This window comes from Galleria mellonella, unplaced genomic scaffold (genome assembly GCF_026898425.1).
Source record: "Galleria mellonella isolate WM207_F2 unplaced genomic scaffold, CSIRO_AGI_GalMel_v1 utg38, whole genome shotgun sequence".
Classification (NCBI taxonomy): Eukaryota; Metazoa; Arthropoda; class Insecta; order Lepidoptera; family Pyralidae; genus Galleria; species Galleria mellonella.
Window position 1 is genome coordinate 6,985,319 of NW_026442090.1, and position 22,686 is coordinate 7,008,004.

Consider the following 22,686-nt stretch of genomic DNA (forward strand, 5'->3'; position numbering starts at 1 on the left):
TTAAGAATAATAATGTTTAGTACTAAGAATAAGGAATTACATGGAATGATGAAATAAAAACTGTAAATCATATGATTGCCTCCTTTGCATAAGAAAAAAGGAGACAACCATTTAATTTACAGTTTTAATTTTATCATTCCTTCTATGTAATTCCATGTTCTTAGGTTATTACTTGCTCTGTGGTATTTATTTTTTTCTTTAGACATAGTCTCTTTAATCTATGTATTTATTTGACTGGAAGCACTGGAAGTAAATACTAAAAGTTATTAAAATTTAAAATATATATAGAAATACGCTCACAATTATCTAAGTTTATTTATCTAGTGAAAATATTTATTACTTCTATGAATTTAAATGGAAGATTACACACAAAGTCATTGAAATGTACCTAGCAAAATAAGGAATAGTGATTTATTCTTTACTTAATTACAACTCGAGTATTAAATGATTTAATACGTAATTCTTATGCCAGACCTATATTGGTAAATGGTGTAGATTGAAATAATTGAGAAACTGTGAATTCCGGTGTTAAATGCTGCCGGTTAACAACTTTGTTCTATTGCCAGCAAAATAGTATATTTACAGATATTATAACAAGAGAAAGTCAGTATGATTATATTTTTAAGTGAACTTCAAAAAGAACATCTTGATTTACTTCATAAACATTCCATTCAAGGTAAGTTAAAATATATTAATATCATATGTTTTAATGTGGTTATAGTATGTTGAATATCAGTACCACCCCTAAGGGTATCCGAATTACAACATAAAATAACTACTTTTTTTAAATGTATTTTATATTATTAAATTATTTACTTTCTTTACAGTTTTAATTGATTTCTGTAAACTCACAATAGACTATTTGAATAATGGAGTTAACCCAAAAAAGCACAATATTGCAGCAGGTGAGCACCATAAATATCACAATTGACATTAATATTTGCTTATTGTATTAATTAGTTAAATATTTTTAAATATAATTGTTTGTATATTACTATTTTTTCAGAAAAACTAAATGTGCCTATGACTGTTGTACAAAATTTGGTGCATGCATTAGTTTATCTTATCATTGAGGCTTGCAAACATAATGTAAGTATACATTTTTAGATTTAGGATGCTTTGTATATATATGTATGTGAACAAAATCATGTGAATCAGTTATTATAATCATTGAATTATCAACACTAATAAATCAAGTTTTATTGAGAAATTGTTAAGATAATTTTGAATATTTTTATTCTGTTGATCTATTTTTCTTCAGCTATCTGAATCAGATTTCAAGTCATCACTAGCATTAGCTGGATTTTCTACCGAGCAACAAGAAATATTGGTGAAGTTATACAATACAAAAAAAACTGAGCTGTCCAGTGCCCTGAATTTATTACAGCAAAAGGATCCCACCTACCAGGACTTAAGCTGGAGGTTTGAAGTGCAGGTATATTATTCATGATTTCAAAAATATAAATATTTATTGTTTTTTATCTTTTGGGTTCAAAAACCAACTCCAAAACACAATTTATTTCATACATAATTTTTTTCATGTCTGTATTTTGTGCACTAATGAAGATTAAGTCATGAAAAGTAATCACTTCAAATGCATTGCAGGGAGTCAGTGGATGTAGGTGGCTCAGGACTGTTCCTTATGGTAGTCTATAGGGGAAACCTATTTTCAGTAGTGGACAGAAAATAGCTGAAATGATGATAATGATGAAGTCATGAAAATAAAAACATTTAAAGTATCCCTAAAATAGGCATGGAGGTCTCTTAATTAATTATTTATTATTATTATTATTACATATTTGTCTTGACAAATTTTCTTGCATAAATAGTCTAGATAAAAATAGCTATAGAATATTATTTAAATTCATTCAACTATGTAAATGTGATTAGGTAATAAACATCCAAATTTTTATAAATTCACATAAATATGAGATAAAATGACTTTTATAGTATTTCTCATATGAAATAGATTTTTAGAAATGGATGGATAGATGGACCATAAGAGTTTCTTTTCATCTCTTGGTACAGAACTCTAAAAATTATATTTATAGAATTGTATTTTTGTATTACCAGATTGCATCTCGAAACTCCAGTGAAGAAATCAAACCAATGGTCTCAATGGATTTTGTAGTCATGACTCCTAAGAATTTTAGACAGCCCAGTGAAGATAAAATAGACCAGTACTCTAAAAATAATAATAAAAATGTATCACCAATACACATTAATTCAACTGTACAGGAAGCAAAAGCAGCAAGTCATTGCCAGAATATTATAAATCATCATTTGCTTCAGTGTGACTTGCCCAATTTAATACATATGACAAATGTGTTGGATCAAGCATTAAAAGAATCAAAAAGTCAACATGTACGTAAAGTTCAAAGGGCTTTGTAATAGGTAATTTTTATTTTATTTATTAATGATTTGTGCCACTGTTATTTATTAAATAGGAATGTAATAAAATAGATACTAAAATATCTTTGTGTATAAATGTAAATAGGCATGTGATTTACATACCTATTTACATTTAAAAAAATTTAAATATAAGTTTGAATCCATATGCTGTTGTATTTATTTTTTTACTATCATACTATAATATTTTGGATAACAAGCTATAAATTTTTTATCCTGATTTTTCATTGCATTATATGTAAAATGAGGATGGAAAATTTATCTCAATAAATAAGTGTTGTTTTCTATTGATACAAATAGAATATTTATATAAACTGTTTATCGAATTAAGCCCTTTCAAACACTGGATTTTAATATTGCCATTTTTGGTGACTTTTTAAATATTGAAAACAAGGGGTCATACAATGTCATTTTAAGAAAATTTACTAGCTATTAGTTTGATTATTTTTTTTTTCCTTAACAAAACTATGATTACTAATAGTATAAACAGAACTTAATTAGATGTAAACAATACAGTTCAGGATACTAAATTTTAATAATTAACTATTTATTCTTATAAATAGTAGTTAAAAAAACTACGTAAGATTTTGTCTATAATAATGACTACAGGAAGTCTTCCATTTTACTATATAATATGCGAGAATCTGGTAATCATAATGCGAGTGGCAATCGCATATGGGAAAACAATGTATTATAGAATGGTTTATCAAATAAAATGATGACCTCATATGTGAATTCAAATAAGCAACAATGCCCCATGGTTTTTTAGATATAAGGAGATACATAACTATCTGCAAATTGACACTGTTAAAGAAAAGATGAGGATAAACAACAAAAAATATAAATAGCACCATATAAACGATATAAAGGACTTAGTTGGAGAATTACTCACAGCACAACAATCTATAAGATTGAGACGATGACTTGTATTACACTTGGACACTAAAGCTGGAAGAGCTTAACAAAATTATTTTGAGAGAACTACTGGACTGTTCTTCAAAACATTAATTTTCACCCACGATATTATCTAATTCTAGCTATTTTAAAAAAGCTGATTAATATCATAAAAAAGAAAAAATATATATGTTGTTGGGAGTCAGTAGAAGCAGATAGATAGTTCGGTACTGTTTCTTATCAATGAGGGAGGCCTATATTAATCAGTGGAGTATTAATTGCTGAAATGATAAAGTTGAATCTTTGAATAAAACAAGTGCATTTCATTAACTATATATTATAAAAATATTTTTCATCTTCAATATTAAAAAGATTCATTCTTATTGCCTAATCCATCTATACTGAATTCAGAAATATCCAATTCGCTGTCATCTTTTTGTGGGACATTTTTCGGTTTTACGAATGCTTTGTGGTTAGTTGCTGGTATACTATCAGAATCGTCAAGAATAGAGCTGCCCAGACTGGTATTGCTGCCGCCTATACAAGAAGCTTTTATCATTTGTCCAGACAAAACATCTACTCCACCAACAAGAACAGTAGAAGGAGTGTCGTTGCGCCGTGCCAACTGTGACTCTATAGTTTGTTTTAGTTCTGCAATTTTTGGACTTGTACGTGTATTTACTTGAATTTTAGCAGCAGTCTTTAAAGGTTCATTTTCTATGCTGTAATAAAAAAAATTGTCATTAATATTAGTGTTATCTATGTATTGTATTTATGTATTTATATAGCGAAAATGTCAGTGTATTAGTGTGAGTGTACAAGTAAGAAGCTAAAGTATCATAACGTAATTGCTCTTATGAGCAATTGCTATATTTATTTTATCGTACTTATATAAGTACTAAATAGTGAAGTATACAAAAATACAAACCTAGATATATCCCACTCTTCGCCATCGAGATTTATCAGGCCTAGTTCGTATTTTTCGTTAGAATCACTTTTTTCAGTGATGCTTTGCGATGGCGATGCACTTACAGATTTCATTTGAATTGCATCCATATCAAATAATACTTTCTTCTTATTTAAAGAAGACATTGAAGATGCACTTTTCAAAACTCCCTTAGTTTGTTTTGGATTATGAATATTTTCCTCAGAGATTGCTTTTACAAGAGCTACATTTTTTAACGATTCTTCACTACTGTCGTATTTCTCTACGATTTTATCATCTTTTATCAATTTGTCATTAGTGAAATCATTTTGGTAGTTAGATATAGTTGCTTTTGACTGAGAATGTATAGTGTTTACATCGGCGTCGAAAGCATATTTCTTTACGGCATTTTTATAATCTGAGTTAGCGGATGAAGGTCTTCTAGCGGGAGACTTGATTAGGTTTTCTACAGTTTTAGATGATTGCTGAACAACTGCTTTATAATATTTATGATCGTTTTCAGCGGAATCACTATTTGATGTGTCCAATGCGGAACTTGTAGCCAGTGTTTGTCTTTTTTTAGTTTTATTCTTATATGCATTGTTATTTTTGACCTCATGATTTGAATTGTGGTTTAATTCTTTTTCTTTCTCCAAATTCTTTTTAATGGGACTATGTTGTTTAATTATGGGACTAGAATGCGCTGATCCAGGAGGCGTCTTTAATAAAGACATTGCCCTTTTTGTCATGTCCGAGTTCAGTGGTTTGTGTTTGATCTGATTGTCATTTGATTTCACTAATGACAAAGCTTTACTTTTTACATTGGACAAAACTGATGTTATACTACTAAACTTAGATACTTTATCTGGAGAAACATAGTCGTCAGGAATTGCATTCTTCTTTTTTATTACACTTGAATCCAAATAAGCCAAAATTGTATGTCTTATTTTATCGTGATCAGAATTTTTCTGAAAAAAAAAATACTCGCTCTTATACGCAAATTACGTAGGTCAAGTAAATTAGATATTTCAGAGTAATACAAAATAATAAAACCTTAGATTTCAATTCATGTTGCTGTTGTAGCAGGAGTCGCTGTTTTTGAAATATACTTTTGGGTAACCTGTTCTTGAGTGGGTCCATTCCTGCCATTATTAAACGGTTATTTACTTCTTCTATTAGTTTTGCACGCACCAACTTTGATGGACTGTAATAAAATATCAATGCTATTATGCACATAAATTCAATTTTTTTGGAAGTATTGTTCTTTCATTGATGGGAATTTTGATGGGAGTTATAAATATTTACTATTTTACGATCTGTAAAAATCAATAATAAATCATAGATGTAAATATATTTTTTTCCCACCTTCTTGGAACAACAATAGGGCCATTAGTTACAACCTTTGAACGGGATTTTATCTTATCCTTTTTTGTACTAGCTTCTTTTAGTTTCAAGGATTCTTTTGATTTATTTTTAATAGAGTTAATCAGATTGTTAGATGCCTTCTCTATATTTTTTATGTCTTGTTTGTTAAAGTCGCTGATATCTTTTCTCTGCTTTAGCTGATCTTGTTTTATGTTCGTTGGTTTTTGTTTTTGTATAATAGGTTTATTTATTTCAGTGCTTGAAACATCAGAAGAGCTGGAACTAATGGATGCAATACTAAGAAGTTCTTGCGCCTTTAAATGAAGTTTTTCGAGAGCGTTTCGATCAGCCAATGGCGTAGATTTTCTTATAGGATTTCCCGTATTAATCAATGTGGCAGATAACTTGCCGTTTCCTTTAAAATGATTCTTTTTATTGCCAGGTTTAGGGTCTTCCTGAAATTTTACTTTTATTATATACTGGTTCTTTACCGTGACTTTGATGGTACAAATTCGTGTGTTGGGTAAAAATGAAATATTTTTCCCCATGAACAATATAATAATTAGAGACAAAATAATTTTCCAATAAATATTTATTAAAATCGCTTTGATAGCTCCTGAGGTTACCGCTATATTAATGTATAGTGAGTTTTTTTAATGGATGATAATGGAATGGTAACCCCTTATCGCTATCGGTGTCCACTGACGTGTGACCAGTTAACAGGTAAGGATGAAGGCAGGTTAGTTGGCCCATTGTGATGAATTCATCAAAAATTTACCATTATGGTTTCCAGACTTGATAGTGTATATTGTTAACAATGGGAACGTTAACTAACAATTCTTTCCTCGCTAAAAAATATTATTACGAGATTATGCAGCGGCAGCCCCACTGTATTAGTTAATAGCCAGTATTTCACATAGCATAAATATATAGTAAGATCTTGAAAATTCATAAAACAGCATATAACAATATCTTTTAAACATAATTTGTTATTAGTAGGTATTTAATCAAGACATTTTTATCCGACTTCAATTCTCAATTCGGTTGTTTTTTTTTTTTGCTTGATACCTTATACCTCCGTCATTTATAAACTGATTCGGTAAATTCTGTTTTATATTAAAGGATATACTTTTAGATTGGTTCCAAACATTTTTTATCAAAATCAGTTCAGTAGTTTAGTTTGTATTTCAAAATAACTGGTTTACCCCCACTGAAGTCGGCCTTTTTTGTGGAATACAATCTTAAATTATGAATGCTTACCTCAATATCGCTGGAAATATTTTCATTATCATTCGAATTATTTTTATGTAACTGTTCCTCTAAAATTGCCTGCAGTTGTGCTACTTTCTCCTTTTCTTTTTCGGCCTGGTTTCTTGATTCTTGAGCTTCCTTAGCTACATCATTTAATTTTTTAAGTAACAACTCGTACTGTTTAGTTTGTTCTTCTGCGCGTTTCCCCCAAATTGTCATTTGTTCTTCAGCTTCTTTAAATCTTTGAGCATTTTCATTTGCCGCTTTTGATTTCTAGAAATATGTTTTTTATTTAAAAATTATATAGATTAGGGTGGTATATTATCATAAATATAAATGATTAACATTATACTGTTTTGTTTTAAATGTATTATAAATATACATACATATATACATATCTATCCAGCCTGTTTCCAGTACCAATATCTATAACAAATAACTTACCGAATCATTTAATTCTTGTTTTAAGGCTAAAATTTCAGTGCCCTGTTGACGTATTGTAGCATGCAATTGATCTATAATATTCAATTCATTCTGTACAATTGTTTTACTTTCTTTTTCTTTAAAGGAACTAATAGTTTCCATAATTTGGTTTCTTAAAAGCATTATTTCTTTGTTGTATTTCTCATGTTCTTCCTTTTTCCATTCTTCTATTTTATCTAATAAATAATCTTCACTATTTGTCGAAACTTCTACGTCTTTCATATTTTTTGAAACATTTTTGCCTATTTCAATTTTATCTTCATTGTTTATATATTCTGTCGATTTATTTTCTTCTTTATTTTGATTCGACACAGTATTAATAATAATTGCTTCCATTTCTTTTAATTTAGCTCTAAGTTCCATCAGTTCGTCACTTAATTTCGCGTTTTCTTTATTATTAAGTGTACTTTGAATGTTTTCTGCTCTGTCGTTTTCAGGTATTTCCATAACATTGGTATGCCGCCTGGATATGTGGCTTTTTAAATAAAGTTGATTTAAAAACACTTTTTCGCAATAACTACATTTATTATATTGCATGGTATCAACGTTAGAGGTCGAAGCAAACATATCATTTCTGTTTGTAAGAGTTTTTAAAATCATGTTAGCTATATTATCATTTCCATATGGGAGTGGAGTTCTATAGGTATGTTTTGTTTTTCTTCTTAGTTTTTTTATTTCCTCTTCCTTTTCCCGTAGGTCTTTTTTTGTCAGGTCGAGCTCCTAGAAAAAATTATTTGATTGTGAAATTTAGAGAAAATTTTACGTTATGACTATTAATTTTACTGATTATTAATTTATTTAGATTACCTAACCTGCATAAGTGAAGATATCTCCTCTCGTAGAACATAAACGCTTCGGTCAAGATAGTGCCGACAAAATTGTTGGTATTCGACTGCTAATTGCGCTAGACGGAACATCTTCAGTACGCTTTCATTGAGAATACGCACATCGAATTCAGATTCCAATACACAGTTTAGTACCTATGTTAAATCATTAATTTAAGTTTTAATACGCTAGAGTATCATGTTAATAGTAATAAATAATTCATCATGAATCTCTAATTCTTAATAAATATAAAAGAATGTAAAACAAGTAATTTTTTTTTTTTATTTTGGTTTGAAGGGTATTTGGTAGTGAAAATAAAGAATACGAAACCATAACAACGTAGTCCTTAGTCGAAATTGTAGACGTGATGATGGCATATCTGATAGAAAATATAGACATTCATTGCCGCTCCTCTGCATGGGTTTCTCCAAACAAGAGGAGCATATGATGAGCTAGAACTAATGATGTGCTTAAGTTTTAAGTTCCAATTTTGTCTTGAAGACAGCATAACTTAAGGTTATATCTATTGTTAAATTGAAAGAAACTTAAAAAAAGTTTTACGTACGTCATTCATGTGTTGCTCGATTAGACAAAATTTTCTCTCCTTTATTAAATAGTCTATGTCAATTAATCCTGTAATATAAATTATATATACACTCAAGCATAAATAACATCAAAATTAATGTAAAAAAATTGTATTATAGTCTTAAATTGTGATCATAATCACATCTAATGAAACTTGGTACGCATTATAAAACTTTATAGGACGGTATTGTAATAAATAACCAGTAATTGAATAACTAAAACTTATACATGTAAGTATCTTTGAAATAGAAAGCCTTATAATACTTACTAATTTTATTCCAGTCGATATGAATGCGAGGTCTAATATTATTAAAAGTGAAGCCAGACTCTTCGGCTAACTTAGGGAAGTTATGATGGAGTTCATACGAAGTCTTGCTAGCCATTGTACTGAGTAATAACTGATTTATTAATTTCTTTGCTAAATAAAATTAATTATAACAATTATTTTAATGCAAAGCAACAGATATGGGGCAAGCTTTGACGCGATTGAAGTTTGTTGTGTTTATATTTACGTTTATGTTGCCAAGCAACATGAAAATGAACACAAAAAGTTTTGTCAAAAAATCATATTTATATGTCAGGTATTAATCCTTAATCTATACTTTATATTTTGTTTGACTATGTAAGTATACTATAGAGTTATTTTTAAATATGAACATAATGTAAGTAGGTTTTTTAATGGGTGATAATGGTATGGTAACCCTGTCTGCGCTATTGGTACACTGGCGAGGTACCAGTGTGGGATGACAGATGAAGATGAAAGTAGGTCAGTTAGCCCATCCAGACGACTAGAATTTGTCACGATGGTTTCCAGGGGGAACCACGTGGAGGTCGACCTGACAGGGTATATTGCTAGTAATGAGGCTATTTGACCCCATTACTAACAATCCCTTAAACTAATCCCCCCCCCCATGTAAGTAGGTTTTTTTTTATGGGTGAAAATGGAATGGTAACTCCGCCTGCGCTAACGGGATACGCTGGCGGAGCACCAGTGAAGGGTGATAGATGAGAATGAAAACAGGCCAGTTAGCCCATCATGATGAATTCATCAGGAATTAACCATGATAGTTTCCAAGGGGAACCGCGAGGAGGTCGACCTGGTTGGGTATATTGCTAGCAATGGGATTCTCAGTCTCCATCACTAACAATCCCTTTCTCCCCAATGTAAGTAGGGTAGTACTGGGTAGGTTAGTACCTACTTATAAAAGTTCTTATTACATTTTTGGGTTAATCATTGATTAAATTTCTGTATTTATATCAAAAGGTTTTGCATATTGTTTAGTCTTTAAACAGGAATTTAAATGATAAATTGTGATCGTTTTCGATCACGGCGACCGCTTTGATTCTACGAAAGGTTCGTCATAAGAATATTACATATACTAGAAAAAATATAATATATCTATTTTCAGTCGCCAACGAACCTTTCATATACTAGTAGGTCTTATCTTATTGCCCTAGAGTTGCTAAAAAGAAACTGATAAGGACAAATGTATAAGGCCTTTTATTTAGCGATTGTATGCATTAGTGATTGAATCAGGCGATCTTGCGAAAATTTGAAGCAATATAAACAATGTCGATTCTACGAGTAAAATTTTTGAGCCGTTGCCTCGTGTTATACACACGGGGCACCAGTGAGAGATGATTGGTGAAGATGAAAAGGCAGGTCAGTTAGTCCATCGTGACGAATTTAACAATAAATTAGTCATGATGGTTTCCAGGGGAACCGCGTGGAGGTCGATCTGGTAGGGTATATTGATAACAATAGGGACTAACCTCCCCATTACTAACAATCCCTTGCCCCTCGGCTTGTAATGTTATAATAATTATTATTTTGTGTAAAATGTAGTTTTTGTGTCTGTCTGTCTGTCAGTCTTGCAAAATCATCTCAGGGGGGGGGGATGGTTAGTACGTCGAAGTTTTATTTAGTTTACTTTTAAAAGTAGATTTTTTTGTGTCAATTCGTATTTGAATAGGAAACGTCATTACAATATAATCTAAGAATATTGCATATACTAGAAAAATATAATACATCAATATTTATTTGTTCTATCTAACGATCCTTTCACATACTGGCCGCTGTCCTGACAAAATACTGGCATCCAACTGACTTAGGTCATGTTCATTTTCCTCCATATCGAGTTTCAAGAACATTGCACGTCTCAAAGTTATTGAACTTTCGGAGCTTTCTGCTATATAGCCTCAAATTGATGATATTTTTGTTGATAACGGCTGGAAAGGTTTTGATATAATTTTAAAATTACTGTTCGATGTAACCTTTTTGTCTTCGTGTCCTTGTTCTAATAAAAATACACAATTCTCTCTGAATAATTTTTTTTCATTCTAATAAGCACTTCGACGCTTTACAACAATTTTCGACTTCACAAAAGACCGTATTGAGTTCACAGTAGTTAATTTGTGTCATCACTAGGTTACTAGTGATGCTTTCTTAAGCATTTTGCATAAAATATCCTTGACAGTTTTCACCGTTTTTTCCCAAATCAAATATATGTAATATTTTAATGACGTTTCCTATTCAAATATGAATTGACTGAAAAATAAATAAAAAATTCTATTTTTAAAAGTAAAATAAATTATATCTCAATATACTCCGCTATTATTAATTAATCGTCTATTATTAATTTATAAATTAAAAAAAAAAAAAAAACTATTTCATTCGTGACAAAACCAGTTATTTTGATTTAAAAACTATACTGTACCGTTTTTGATACCTCCTTCTTTTATACATATAAAGGAAAATTTGCAAACATTAAAAAAAAATTCATTTGTGGTCATTAACCACTTTGCTTCATATATTTTATTGGTCCAAGATACAGAGCATTTGTTCGTCGTAAAGATATCTATTGGAGTATCTATATCCTATAGGAGCAGTCTCATGGTAGGGGCGGCTTAGCGACATTTATTCATGTTGTATTTTTTGTATTTTTTTTTATATCGCTGGCCTCTGGAGTATATATAGGTGTAAGAAATGTGTGCAACGTTCAACTCGAGACACAAAACGTGAACTCAAAATACGCAGGTGACAAATAACAAAAACGTAATTTACAATTGCCTGAATATTTTGCAACCAGCACACGCTCTGTGTTCGAGTTTAGAAATCGTATAAATGTAAATGTTTGCGTATAAAAATAATAAATAACATCGCTTTAGCAATATCGTGCGTCCGGTGAGCTGTAAGCCTCATTGTCGTCGTCGAAGTAAGTGTTCACGCTGCAGGTTTTTCTTCCGAGACAGCAGTGGTGGCAGATGCGACCGAGCCAGAGTCTTCAGGGGAGGATTCGCATGATAATGATGGGAATCTCTGGTAGAGCGCTGCGCGATATTTTGGATGGCTGCAAAATAAAATATTAAAATAAAAAAATATGCACATTATATCTCAGATAGACAGTCTCAGATATTTTTGTTGAATGTTACCGACATCGTAAAAGGAATTTTTGACTTGCCTACATTTCATTGAATATAATTATCTTCTGAATGAAAATCCGTAACATGAAGTTAAATGGGCATTCGGATCCAGTTCGATGCATTCGAAAAATGGTGCCAAAATGTTAGGCATTTGTCGGATATCCTCAGTCAATTACTTCTACGATACCTCGAACATATATGATTGAATCTCGGATATATATTTAAGATTAATGATCCGAATTCTCTTATTGTATTTCAAAGTGGTATTTACATCTGCTATTATTGAATGAGTAAAAAATACTCGCCTGATGCCATATACAATCGGGTTATATACGGCGTTAGCTTTAGCGAAGAGTGATCCCCAAATTGTTGCTAAGGGACTGATGGGTGCACTTTCAAATACACCCGTGTAGTTGATCGCCAAGTATGGTGTCCATGCCATAAACCATAGTGATATAGTCATTAATGCAACCTAAAAAAAATTTAAAACATGTTTAGTAAGATGGTCTATCCAATTATTTGTCAAATTTTAAGAAATTTGGTAGTTATATACTTTAGCTAATTTGCATTCAGCACTCGTGTTAGCCGCTTCAGAAGAGCGAAGAGAAGCGACATTCATTTTTTTGGCCTGTTCTCTCATGGCCTTTTCATGAGCTGCCACGGCCTGAAATTCAAATGCTAAATAAATACTGAATCTTAATCGTAGTGACCCATTCAGATAATATTTAACTGAAACTTATAAATACAAACCTGGACAATGAAAAAGTATGAGTAGATGATGAGCAAAAGTGGCGTGAAGTATACGAAGACAGAATAGATTAAAATGTAACTGCGGCTTAGCCATTCCTTGTTCAAATAGTCAGTTCCGCAGGCGGTCATGTTGCCTTCCGGGACATATCTAATGAAAAGTATTTATTAATTTATAAAAGTATATATTAATTAAAAATGCCTACATAAAGATTATCATCTTAGAGAAGAAACAATAGCATGTTGTGCTTTGATTATATCAGAAAGCCTATGAAGTGTCTGACACAAATTGGATAACATTATTTAGTCCTTTGGAGAGCATCATTTGGGTACCACTGGCTTTCATATTTTAATTGATAGATATTATATCTATAAAAGATATTGATACGAGTTACACTTTCTGTTAGGTTAATTTAGCTTAGTTCCATCTTTAGTAACATGTAACATATATATAAAATATGAATATATTGTAAATGCCAAAAATATTCCTTTTAAAACTTTATTTAAACTACTACGTTACCTACCTGTTCCAGCCAAAGAAAGGTGCTAGAGTCCAAGCGAGGGAAAACGCCCATATACCAAGGATGCGTAGCAGAGCACCGTTGTTTGTCATGGGCTTTGCAGCGATACCCTTTACAATGACATTGTAACGGTCGAAGGCGATCATTGTCATTGTCCATATAGACGTGCATCCGAACAAAGAGCCAGCACATCCATACAATTCACATGCGAATGGTCCTAAAGAAGAATTTATTTTTAGCCAGGTTCAGGGATTATTATTATTGAAATAATTTTAATTTGTTAAATTAAACCCGCAACTCATGCAACGCCGAAGTCAGTATTCTTACCATTAAACTTTGAATATCCAATCAATTAATTAACTTGCACTTAATTTTTCATTTTTATACCTATACTAAAAGGTTTCCATTCTATATCTTTCCGTAAAATTATATAAATAGATCGAACATAAAATGTTACGGCTTTTTATAAGTATTTGGTATTTATATATCTATACCTGTACCTATACAACATATCTAATGAAATTTTAAGGAATCTTTACTATTATACTATTCCATGATGTCCATGGTGCTACTTATGTATGCTACTATTACTACTAATTGATGGGAGGTCTAGTATATGGTATAACATAGGAGACGTAACCATCTCAGACCTCCCATAATGGATTTGTCAGCTTGTTTGTCGTTCTAAGTTGCATAAAAAATCTTCTTGTCCGACTATAATTTTATTTACGCATTTGTCGCCAAGGGTGCTTGAACAAATTGGTAGTCAGAGATTAATGGCTAATATGGATGGTTGTGGAACTTCTGGTTGTATTAGTGGTGGTCAATCTGCGAATATTGGCATTCACACACATACTAATGGCAGCAGAATTAAATAAAATAATTCTATTCCAATAGCTTTGTTAGGTATCATGGTAGCGTTCGATCGCCTATGTATTGCCATTAAATAAACAAAGAACCGGATTTACTAACCAAATACCCAAGTTTCGTAGTAACAATTCACAACCATGGCCGGAGACATAGCGCACATCATTAAGAAATCTGAGAATGCCAAGTTTACTACTAGCAAATTTGAAGGCGTTTTGAGAGTCTGGAAATAAAAATTTTTTATTAAACAAATTAAAAACTACCTAATGTATGTAGTATGTTAATACGATAGTATTAATGCAATAAGTTACCTTAGTGGAAGAAAAAATGTAGATGACCATTCCGTTGCCAGTGATAGAGATAAAACCGAGAACGCCAATAGTGAAACCCAGTAGTCCGTGCCACAGAGGATTCATAGGTGGAAACTGATACCTAAATAAGACAAATATCCGTATTAATATGGACTTACACTTCTTAATAAATTTGAAGTTTTTCGGCCAGCTGTTGGTCAGAATTTATTTATCAACTTGTTTCTTATTAATGATACTGATCTTATAAATTTTCAATATTTATAATTCAATTATCCGGATTTGTATGAAAAAATAGTATACAGTAGATTATGTTACAACGCATGCGTATTGCAGGTGTTCATAGGCTGCGGTAACCATTTACCATCAGGGGGCCATATGCTTGTTTGCCATCTCAGTGGTATAAAAAAACACGAATATATTTTTATAAAAACCATCTTGAGAAATGATTAGCTTTCCGAAATTTAGGAGTGAGAGCATTAAGGTAGTTGAAATATTTAGTGACAATAATAGCATTTCACAAGGATACTAGTGATTTCGATCTTACTTTATTCACATATTATATTAAATTTACTATTAGTTCTAAATAGTGACACCTATCTAGTTGCTTACTTACCAATGTGGGTCCACCATGTGTAACATGTCTGGTGGTACTTTATCGACGACTGTCTGATTTGACGCGCCATACGCTGCTGTTTGTCCACCCCATGCCTGTAGAGCAGCTACACCCGGTCCAGGGTCCAAGTTCACAAAAGACATCTTCACACGAATTACGATAAGCGATTAACCTGTACAAATAGGGGCATAGGGATTGTTAGAAATGAGACTAACAGGACCATTACTAGCAATATACCCTAACAGGTCGATCTCCACGCGGCTTCCCCTGGAGAACATCGTGGTTAATTTTTGATGGTGTTTATAGATCACAATGGGCTAATTGACCTGTTTCATTTTCACCTGTCATCCATCACTGGTATCCCCCCAGCGTATACCGATAGCTCAGGCGGGGTTACCATTCTATTATCATGCATTAAAAGCCTGTACAAATATGTAGATTTTTTATACAATTCCTTTAAAAAATCTAAATGGACTGCCTACCAAAAAGGAGAATCTTAAATCGTTTTAAATGTTTTTGTGCAATACACTTTTGTCAAATCTAAACCGATTATGATATTTCTTTCTATAAACAATAATACTGACAGACAAGTATATCATGTTGATTCTATACGAATTTTATTAGTTTTATTATAAATCTTAATATATTCTATTCTACCACAAAACTATGCAGTATTTTAGGTAGGCCCGTATCTTTAGAAAACAACATATAAATTGTTTTTTACAAGTAAATGTTATATGGCGATATTAGTTCCAATAATGAATAATTACTATAGCCGTATAAGCAGCAGTCACTGAATATGCAGGACTATTGCTTGAAGTTTCTGACCGGTCAGTCTTTTTATATACCTATAATATAAAGAATAAACGAGTAAATTTTATTCTACAAAAGAAAACACCAACTTCTGTCGAGGAAAAATTGAATTAAGTATAATCACACCCATGAACCAGTTATTTCGAATTAAATACCAAATTAGCATGATCATGAATTTTTAAATTAATAAATCGGAACTTTAACACCGCATGTTTAAATTAAGGCACTTACTGTTAGATCCAGGATTGAGGAAGGCCGCCGAGATGGTTATTACCAAAAATACTGAAGAAAATCGTTTCACGAACTACTCCAGTCTTTAGTGTAGTATAACCAATCTCGTGATGCGGTAGGATTGCCGAGGCGGAGGCTACTCGTCTTCTAGCAAGCCGTCTTTGTCTTTTATAAGGGAATGCTGAGGATTAACGACGACGTCACAAATAAAATCGATATTCATAATGAGATATAGATATCTAAGAAGGTGGATATATTATTCTACAAAGAAACTTCTCAGGGGTGGCTTCTCGCCTTACATAATTAATAAAATTAAATTAACAAAGGAAGAAAATATTCTTATGAACTTATAAAAACTTATAAATTATACCATTCCAAAAACTATACGAAATATAGGACAACTGATTTTGAGACTGCTTCCTTCTGTGTGGGTTCTTCCACATGTACAATGTGAAAAACTTTTTAATGTGGGAGTATTTATAAACTTTTTAACATAATGCCCATCGTCGTATTCAACTCTCAACTGTCGACCAAAAAACCAAATCGACATTTCATCCTTCATTTCGATATCTAAATGTTGTTTGTAGTATGATTTTAGTGGAGATTTTATGTTCTAAAAGACTACATAGAACATGAGGTTAATAAAAAAATATGTTATGAAAATGTTTTTAGCCACGGTAACACAAATATCACTCGTGGCGCAAGCATTTATTGGGTTAATAGCACCTAACATCTTTCTATTGGGGGAAAAGGGTTGTTAGTAATGGGGTCTAACAGCCTCATTGTTAGCAATATATCCTATTAGGTCGACCTTCACGCGATTCCCCTGAAAATCAACGTGGTTAATTATTGTTGAATTCGTCAAAATGGGCTAACCTGTTTTCATCCTCATCTATCATCCCTCACTGTTGCCCCACCAGTGCATACCAATGGCGCAGGGAGGGATACCATTTCATTTTCACCTATTATAAAAAAACCTCTTTCTATTGAGGAAAAGGAATGACTAGTGAAAGAGTCTAACAGCTCCAATGCTAGCCGTATACCTTATCCGGTCGACGTCGAAACCATCGTAGCTAATTCTCATTGCATTCGTCACGGTGCGCCAACTGACCTTCTTTCATATAGTGCAGGCAAGGGTTACATAATAGTGTCATCGTTATCTTCCTGCCCTTATTTTACATATATAAATTTAGGGCCAGCATAATATGTTCTTATCCATATAACCACATAAAAATGTTGTATAAAAATTAGAAAATATCTAAATAGGTATCCCCTACAATATATACTTGTAGGTACTACTTAAATGCTTACGTATGAATAGAGTACCACCCTGTATTATGTCTTATGGACTATAATATCGTTATAAGGCTACTAAGAAGTATAACAGTAGGTATACAAGCTAACAGGATTATAAATATATACCTACCTATAATATCCCACCAGTAACTGTATGTTAGTATGCAAGGTACTGTCGTTTTTTTCCTATAGCGTTTAATTCTAAGTTCTAGGTATATATTTTGTATATTTTATGGTATAATTATATGGTAAAAATTATATATCAATTAAGACAAGAAATAATGCATCTATTTTAATAAAAACCAATTAGATCTTAAAAAATAAAAAACTTCAATTACTATTTATTTAGCCTATTTTACTATATATTATATACTCTTAATTAAGGTAATTATTGTTGTTAATAATACGAGTGTATTGATAGTAGCAACTATTCACTCCTTTAATCCCATTGTATAGAGGCGGAAGGGATTGTTAGTAATAGTACAAGGTCGATCTCCACGTGGCCCCCCTGGAAACCATTGTGCTGATTTTCTATACACGCATAGCTAGCACGATGGGTTAACTGACCTGTTTTTTTCATTCTCACTTATCATCCTACATTGGTGCCCCAACAGTATACCGTTAGCGGGGTTACCATTTCATTATCATCCATTATTCATATTTTTTATAACCGCATTGCATAACGTAATTTCGCTAGACATGTTGTATGAACTGTATTTTTTTTTATACCACTGAGGTGGCAAACAACCATATGACCCACCTAATGATAAGTGGTTACCGTAGCCTATGAACACCTGCAATACCAGAAGTATTACGCGTGCGTTGCCGACCCTGAAGGAACCTCTTTACCCCCCTTTTGAAGAACCCCATGCTGTAGTCTCTTGGGAAAACCTCGGCAGGAAGCTCATTTCACAACCTGATTGTTTGTGGGAGAAAACATCTCTGAAACCGTGCAGTACGCGACTATTGAGGCTGTAGGACATGAGGATGAACTCCCTGTCGATGGCGAGCCGTACGATGGTAGAAAGTGGCTGTGGACATCATATTGAACAATTCCTCTGAGCACAATCCATTGTACAGGCGGTAGAACACGTAGAGTGAGGCAAAATCTCTCCTAGGACTTAATGGATCGATACCGCTTGTGAGCCTGGGATCATCGATAATTCTCATAGCTCGTCGTTGCAACGAGTCGAAGGTTCAAGCTGGTATTTAGGTGCTCCGGCCCATAAGTGATAGCAATACTCCATGTGGGGCCGGATTTGCGATTTGTAGAGTATTAATCACTGATCCGGCGTGAAGTAATGCTTCGCTCTATTGAGCACACCGAGTTTTTTGTGTATGCCAGCTTCACCTTATCTTCGAGGTGGCCACGGGATTGTACATCACTAGAGATGTCGACACCAAGGATCCCAATGCTTTTAGAGATGTTAAGAGACGTGCCTTGGAACTGTGGAGCCACAACAAATGACGATAATGGAATGGTAACCCGTTATCGTTATACGCACCAGTGAGTAATAATAGGTGAGAATGAAAAAGTCAAATAGCTCATCGTAACGACTTCATTCGGAATTAACCACGGTAGTTTCCTAAGAGAACCACGTGCAGGTTGACTTGATAGAGTTTATTTCTAACAATGGGGCCGCTAGTCCCCATTACTATGAACAACGCATATTTATAATTATTTTTCAAGGGGATGGCCAGTGTCCATAAAAAGGTATATGCACTCTTAGACATGTATTTCATAAATATGTGCGAGGGACTGTAGTCCGAAGTCGGTCTAATAATTATTTCATCCAAATCATTCTGCGCGGTCTTTGTTTACCAAGTGAGACTCTATGGGGAAAGGCCTAACAAACTGCCAGTTATGAAAGAGTCGGACGGCAACGTTGCCGTCGCTAGCGATCGGCTGCTTCTTGTTCTGCACGCGTGCAAGCCAAGTGTTCGCGTGTATGATTTGAAGTCTTGTTTCTGGGCGTACAACGGCGCCAGGCCCTTGAAGTGGTCCTAGTCTGACGCGTCTACATGCGCGAACATTCTGATGACTAGGTCTTCGATGTGGGCGTCCAACAAGGTGATCATTAGATCCCTCTTAAAAGTGGTGTTCCTAACGTACTTGTGCGTGCCGGTAATGGCACGCATAGTGAGCCTCTGATGGGCTTTGGATTTTTTTCTTTAAGGGCTCCGTTGTGTTGGCGTACCACGCCAGCGGGGGGGAAAAGGGATTGTTAATAATGGGATTAGCAACCCTATTACTAGCAATATACTCTCTCAGGTTGACCTCCTCGCGGTTCCCCCTGAAAACTATTGTGATTGATTTATTAGTGAATTTGTATACCGATAGCGTAGGCGGGATAACCATTCCATTACCATCCATAAAAAAAAAACGCAACGTTCGTGGGGCGCGGGCGTAGGTACGTTTCGAAAATGTTAATTTTAGTTGAGAGGAAGTCTTTCTGTCGAGCTTTTAACGCAGAAGTTGGTTGGGCACTACGCACTCGGCCTTTTAAATACGTCTATGAATAGTAGGTAGATATGTTTTAAGTCTGGTCACATGTATTCAATTTGTTTTTTTTGGATCTGTTTAATTTCTGTTGCGTAATTATTTAAACAGTTTAGAGAGACTATGTTTAAATTATAAAATTTTCGGCTCTAGTATTGTCAGTCAGTGAATGACATTGACAACTGACAATTAATATTTGAATTGTCACCGGCCGATCGCGGAATCTAAGGGTCCAAGTAAAGAAAAAACGTAAATTCTCGAAATTTTACTATTATTTTAATCATTTTCTTTCTCAGTAGACTTTACAATTATTTTAAAAGTCAGTTTAATTTAACAGTTGCACATTGAACTGTATGTACTACAATTTTTTGTCTACAAGGTATAATTATTTTTTGTAATACCGTGAGCGTTAGTTGAATTTTGAGGTACTGTATATAACAGCACCTTTCTGCCATGGACTTAGAGGATGACATAGAATTCAGTAATGACGAAGAAGAAATTACAGCAGATACAGTATTAAAAACTCTCCAAAGTGCTTGGCAAAACGAGCGTTTAGCACCGGAAATACTTCCACACCGTAATGACATGGTTGAATGTATGCTTGGACAGATCCAGCACATGGAGAGGAATATAAATAAATTACCGAAAACAGATCTTCGCGCTTCTATTCACAAAATGGAACTTAGTAGAATTAAGTTTATCATATGTAATTACCTCAAAACTAGGTTAAATAAAATTGAAAAATATTGCATTCCAATTTTAAATGAGGAGAAACAACGTATAGATTCGGGAACTAATTATTTAACACCTTCAGAATATAAATATGCACAGGAATATTTACTAAACTTGGAAAGCCATTTAAAAACAGTTGTTTTAAATAAGGTTCCCAACAATATGCAAACATTTGAAATGAGTAAAATGGCTGTTTATCCAAATTTACAAACCCATGTATTTTTACAAGCAAATGAGACTGTCAATGGAGTAGTGTTAGAAGATATATTTGGTGATCAGGATGAAGAAATTGATTTAGAAGGTTTGTACACAATTTATTAATTATATCCATTTTAAATTTTGTAATTGTTATTTGTTCCACTAATTGTTTTTATTAAATACTAGCTGTATTCCATGGCTTCTTCTATATGAAAAGTATATAAAGTATCCTATGTGCTAGGTTAAGATATAAGCTACCCGTGTATCAAATTTCATTGTAATCCGCTCAGTAGTTTTTCTGTGAAACATCAACAACCATTCATCCATCCTTACAAACTTTCATATTTATAATATATGGAATGTTTTAATTTGAGAGTTTGTCTGGAGTGCTCAATGCTGAAAACTATTTATAGTACTAATTCAATTTATATATATATATAATTTATACTCACTAAGTCTAATTACTAACTCCAAAATTATCAAAGTTTTTAGTCAGTGCTGATGTGATGGTGGAGTCAATTTTGGTGCCATTTTTCTATGCTATCTCTAAACCTACTATTTTAATTTGACAGTTTTGCAAAATTACTGTTTTATTAACAATCATAAATTAAATTTACAAAAATTTTGACTTAAATCTATTAAACATTTAGTTCATACTGAACCTTAGAGAAAAGATTTTGTGTGATTTCAAATAGGTATTTTAATTTTAGAGATTAGAAATATGGCACTGCATAATCATCCCCAGTCTCATATTCACCTGTCTCGAGTTCGGAGTTAGCAAATAACATAGGTATATATGTATATAGTACTTTATGTATAAAGTACTTTATGTATAAAGTACTTTTTTAAATAGAATAAATGTAGATAATTTTAGTTGATAGATACATCTGATTACCCCATTTGAGATTAAATTGTGAATCATTTAACTAATTTTATAAAACATTTAATCAATAAGATTTTTTTTTTCAGAGGGATCTCAACATATACTGCAGTACAAACCTATAGCAGATTTAGTTAAAAATGGTAAAGTACAATTAATTTGACATAAAATTTATAAAAAGGAACATTTATGGAATATATATCAAATTTATACAAATACCGTTATTAAAATTACATGAAAGTGTTCTTATGTAAACTCTAAGAGTTACTGTATACAGTTAGGTTTGAATTTATACAATTCCAGACAATTATTATCCACAATTTCATATATAAATATTGTAAATAATTGCTATATTACATGACATTCAATGATTTATGAGGTACTATTAAATATTTATGAGTCAAGAAAATAAATTTTGTAGCCTTTACATCATCAGACTGTTTTTTATATGAAGGTTTACATTATTTTCTTTATTTACCTCATATTCATGGATGAAAATTGTTTAATAGCAATATACTGATGGATTTCATATTATATATTTGTACATATCGTTTTCATATTTTTTATATAGTTCTTAGACTAACCCTGTAGTGCTGACAGCAAGTGCTAACCTTCTTATTGGAAGGATTAAAATGGAATTAAACAATATTAATATCCCATTATTTTAAAATCGGAAATCTAAATTCAAATAAAATAAACTCAATTATGTAATTAATTTAATAAATAATAAACAGATTAGTAACAAAATAAAATTTATTTATTGAAAAAACCACAATAATTCGAAATGTTAACTAAAATACTCGGCTCGGCAATAGCT

The 22,686-nt window shown here is 32.4% G+C and overlaps 4 protein-coding genes across 5 annotated transcripts; 2 read left to right on the forward strand and 2 right to left on the reverse strand.

Annotated features, from left to right (window-relative positions):
* Positions 1-207: 207 nt before the first annotated feature.
* On the forward strand, positions 208-3,695 carry LOC113522765 (COMM domain-containing protein 2-like). 2 transcript variants are annotated; one of them, XM_026908574.3, is made up of 6 exons: positions 208-676; positions 828-905; positions 1,007-1,089; positions 1,262-1,435; positions 2,074-2,394; positions 3,179-3,695. In XM_026908574.3, exons 1-5 carry the CDS (start codon positions 610-612, stop codon positions 2,389-2,391), a joined length of 720 nt encoding a protein of 239 aa, XP_026764375.1. In that variant the 5' UTR covers positions 208-609; the 3' UTR covers positions 2,392-2,394; positions 3,179-3,695. The 2 variants fall into 2 exon arrangements, with proteins under 2 accessions (XP_026764375.1, XP_026764374.1); XM_026908573.3 differs by lacking the exon at positions 3,179-3,695 and having other exon boundaries at positions 2,074-2,496.
* Positions 3,625-11,375, reverse strand: LOC113522998 (cilium assembly protein DZIP1). The gene is made up of 9 exons (XM_026908859.3): positions 9,006-11,375; positions 8,718-8,785; positions 8,140-8,307; positions 7,289-8,047; positions 6,854-7,117; positions 5,594-6,048; positions 5,282-5,432; positions 4,232-5,196; positions 3,625-4,025 (listed from the first exon to the last, which is right to left on the reverse strand). Exons 1-9 carry the CDS (start codon positions 9,118-9,120, stop codon positions 3,668-3,670), a joined length of 3,303 nt encoding a protein of 1,100 aa, XP_026764660.1. The 5' UTR covers positions 9,121-11,375; the 3' UTR covers positions 3,625-3,667.
* A 144-nt stretch (positions 11,376-11,519) lies between these two features.
* On the reverse strand, positions 11,520-16,419 carry LOC113522846 (opsin-1). Its single transcript, XM_026908689.2, has 9 exons — positions 16,264-16,419; positions 15,220-15,391; positions 14,607-14,727; positions 14,401-14,518; positions 13,432-13,645; positions 12,911-13,058; positions 12,714-12,824; positions 12,466-12,632; positions 11,520-12,087 (listed from the first exon to the last, which is right to left on the reverse strand). The coding sequence occupies exons 2-9, from the start codon at positions 15,360-15,362 to the stop codon at positions 11,961-11,963; spliced, it is 1,149 nt and encodes a 382-aa protein (XP_026764490.1). The 5' UTR covers positions 15,363-15,391; positions 16,264-16,419; the 3' UTR covers positions 11,520-11,960.
* Positions 16,420-20,210: 3,791 nt separating this feature from the next.
* LOC113522847 (DNA replication complex GINS protein SLD5) lies at positions 20,211-22,680 on the forward strand. Its single transcript, XM_026908690.3, has 2 exons — positions 20,211-21,092; positions 21,959-22,680. Exons 1-2 carry the CDS (start codon positions 20,513-20,515, stop codon positions 22,030-22,032), a joined length of 654 nt encoding a protein of 217 aa, XP_026764491.1. The 5' UTR covers positions 20,211-20,512; the 3' UTR covers positions 22,033-22,680.
* The last annotated feature ends 6 nt before the right edge of the window (positions 22,681-22,686 follow it).

Bases quoted from the DNA above. Each gene is read 5' to 3' on its own strand.
- LOC113522765 (XM_026908574.3), top strand. From the start codon at position 610: ATGATTATATTTTTAAGTGAACTTCAAAAAGAACATCTTGATTTACTT. The intron at 677-827 runs GTAAGTTAAAAT...CTTTCTTTACAG, and splicing joins TCATAAACATTCCATTCAAG to TTTTAATTGATTTCTGTAAA. The intron at 1,436-2,073 runs GTATATTATTCA...TTGTATTACCAG, and splicing joins GCTGGAGGTTTGAAGTGCAG to ATTGCATCTCGAAACTCCAG.
- LOC113522998 (XM_026908859.3), bottom strand. From the start codon at position 9,120: ATGGCTAGCAAGACTTCGTATGAACTCCATCATAACTTCCCTAAGTTA. The intron at 7,118-7,288 runs GTAAGTTATTTG...ACATATTTCTAG, and splicing joins AACAAGAATTAAATGATTCG to AAATCAAAAGCGGCAAATGA. The intron at 6,049-6,853 runs GTAAGCATTCAT...GTAAAATTTCAG, and splicing joins ATATTTCCAGCGATATTGAG to GAAGACCCTAAACCTGGCAA.
- LOC113522846 (XM_026908689.2), bottom strand. From the start codon at position 15,362: ATGTCTTTTGTGAACTTGGACCCTGGACCGGGTGTAGCTGCTCTACAG. The intron at 14,728-15,219 runs GTAAGTAAGCAA...TGTCTTATTTAG, and splicing joins CACATGGTGGACCCACATTG to GTATCAGTTTCCACCTATGA. The intron at 12,825-12,910 runs GTTTGTATTTAT...TTTGAATTTCAG, and splicing joins CATACTTTTTCATTGTCCAG to GCCGTGGCAGCTCATGAAAA.
- LOC113522847 (XM_026908690.3), top strand. From the start codon at position 20,513: ATGGACTTAGAGGATGACATAGAATTCAGTAATGACGAAGAAGAAATT. The intron at 21,093-21,958 runs GTTTGTACACAA...TTTTTTTTTCAG, and splicing joins TGAAGAAATTGATTTAGAAG to AGGGATCTCAACATATACTG.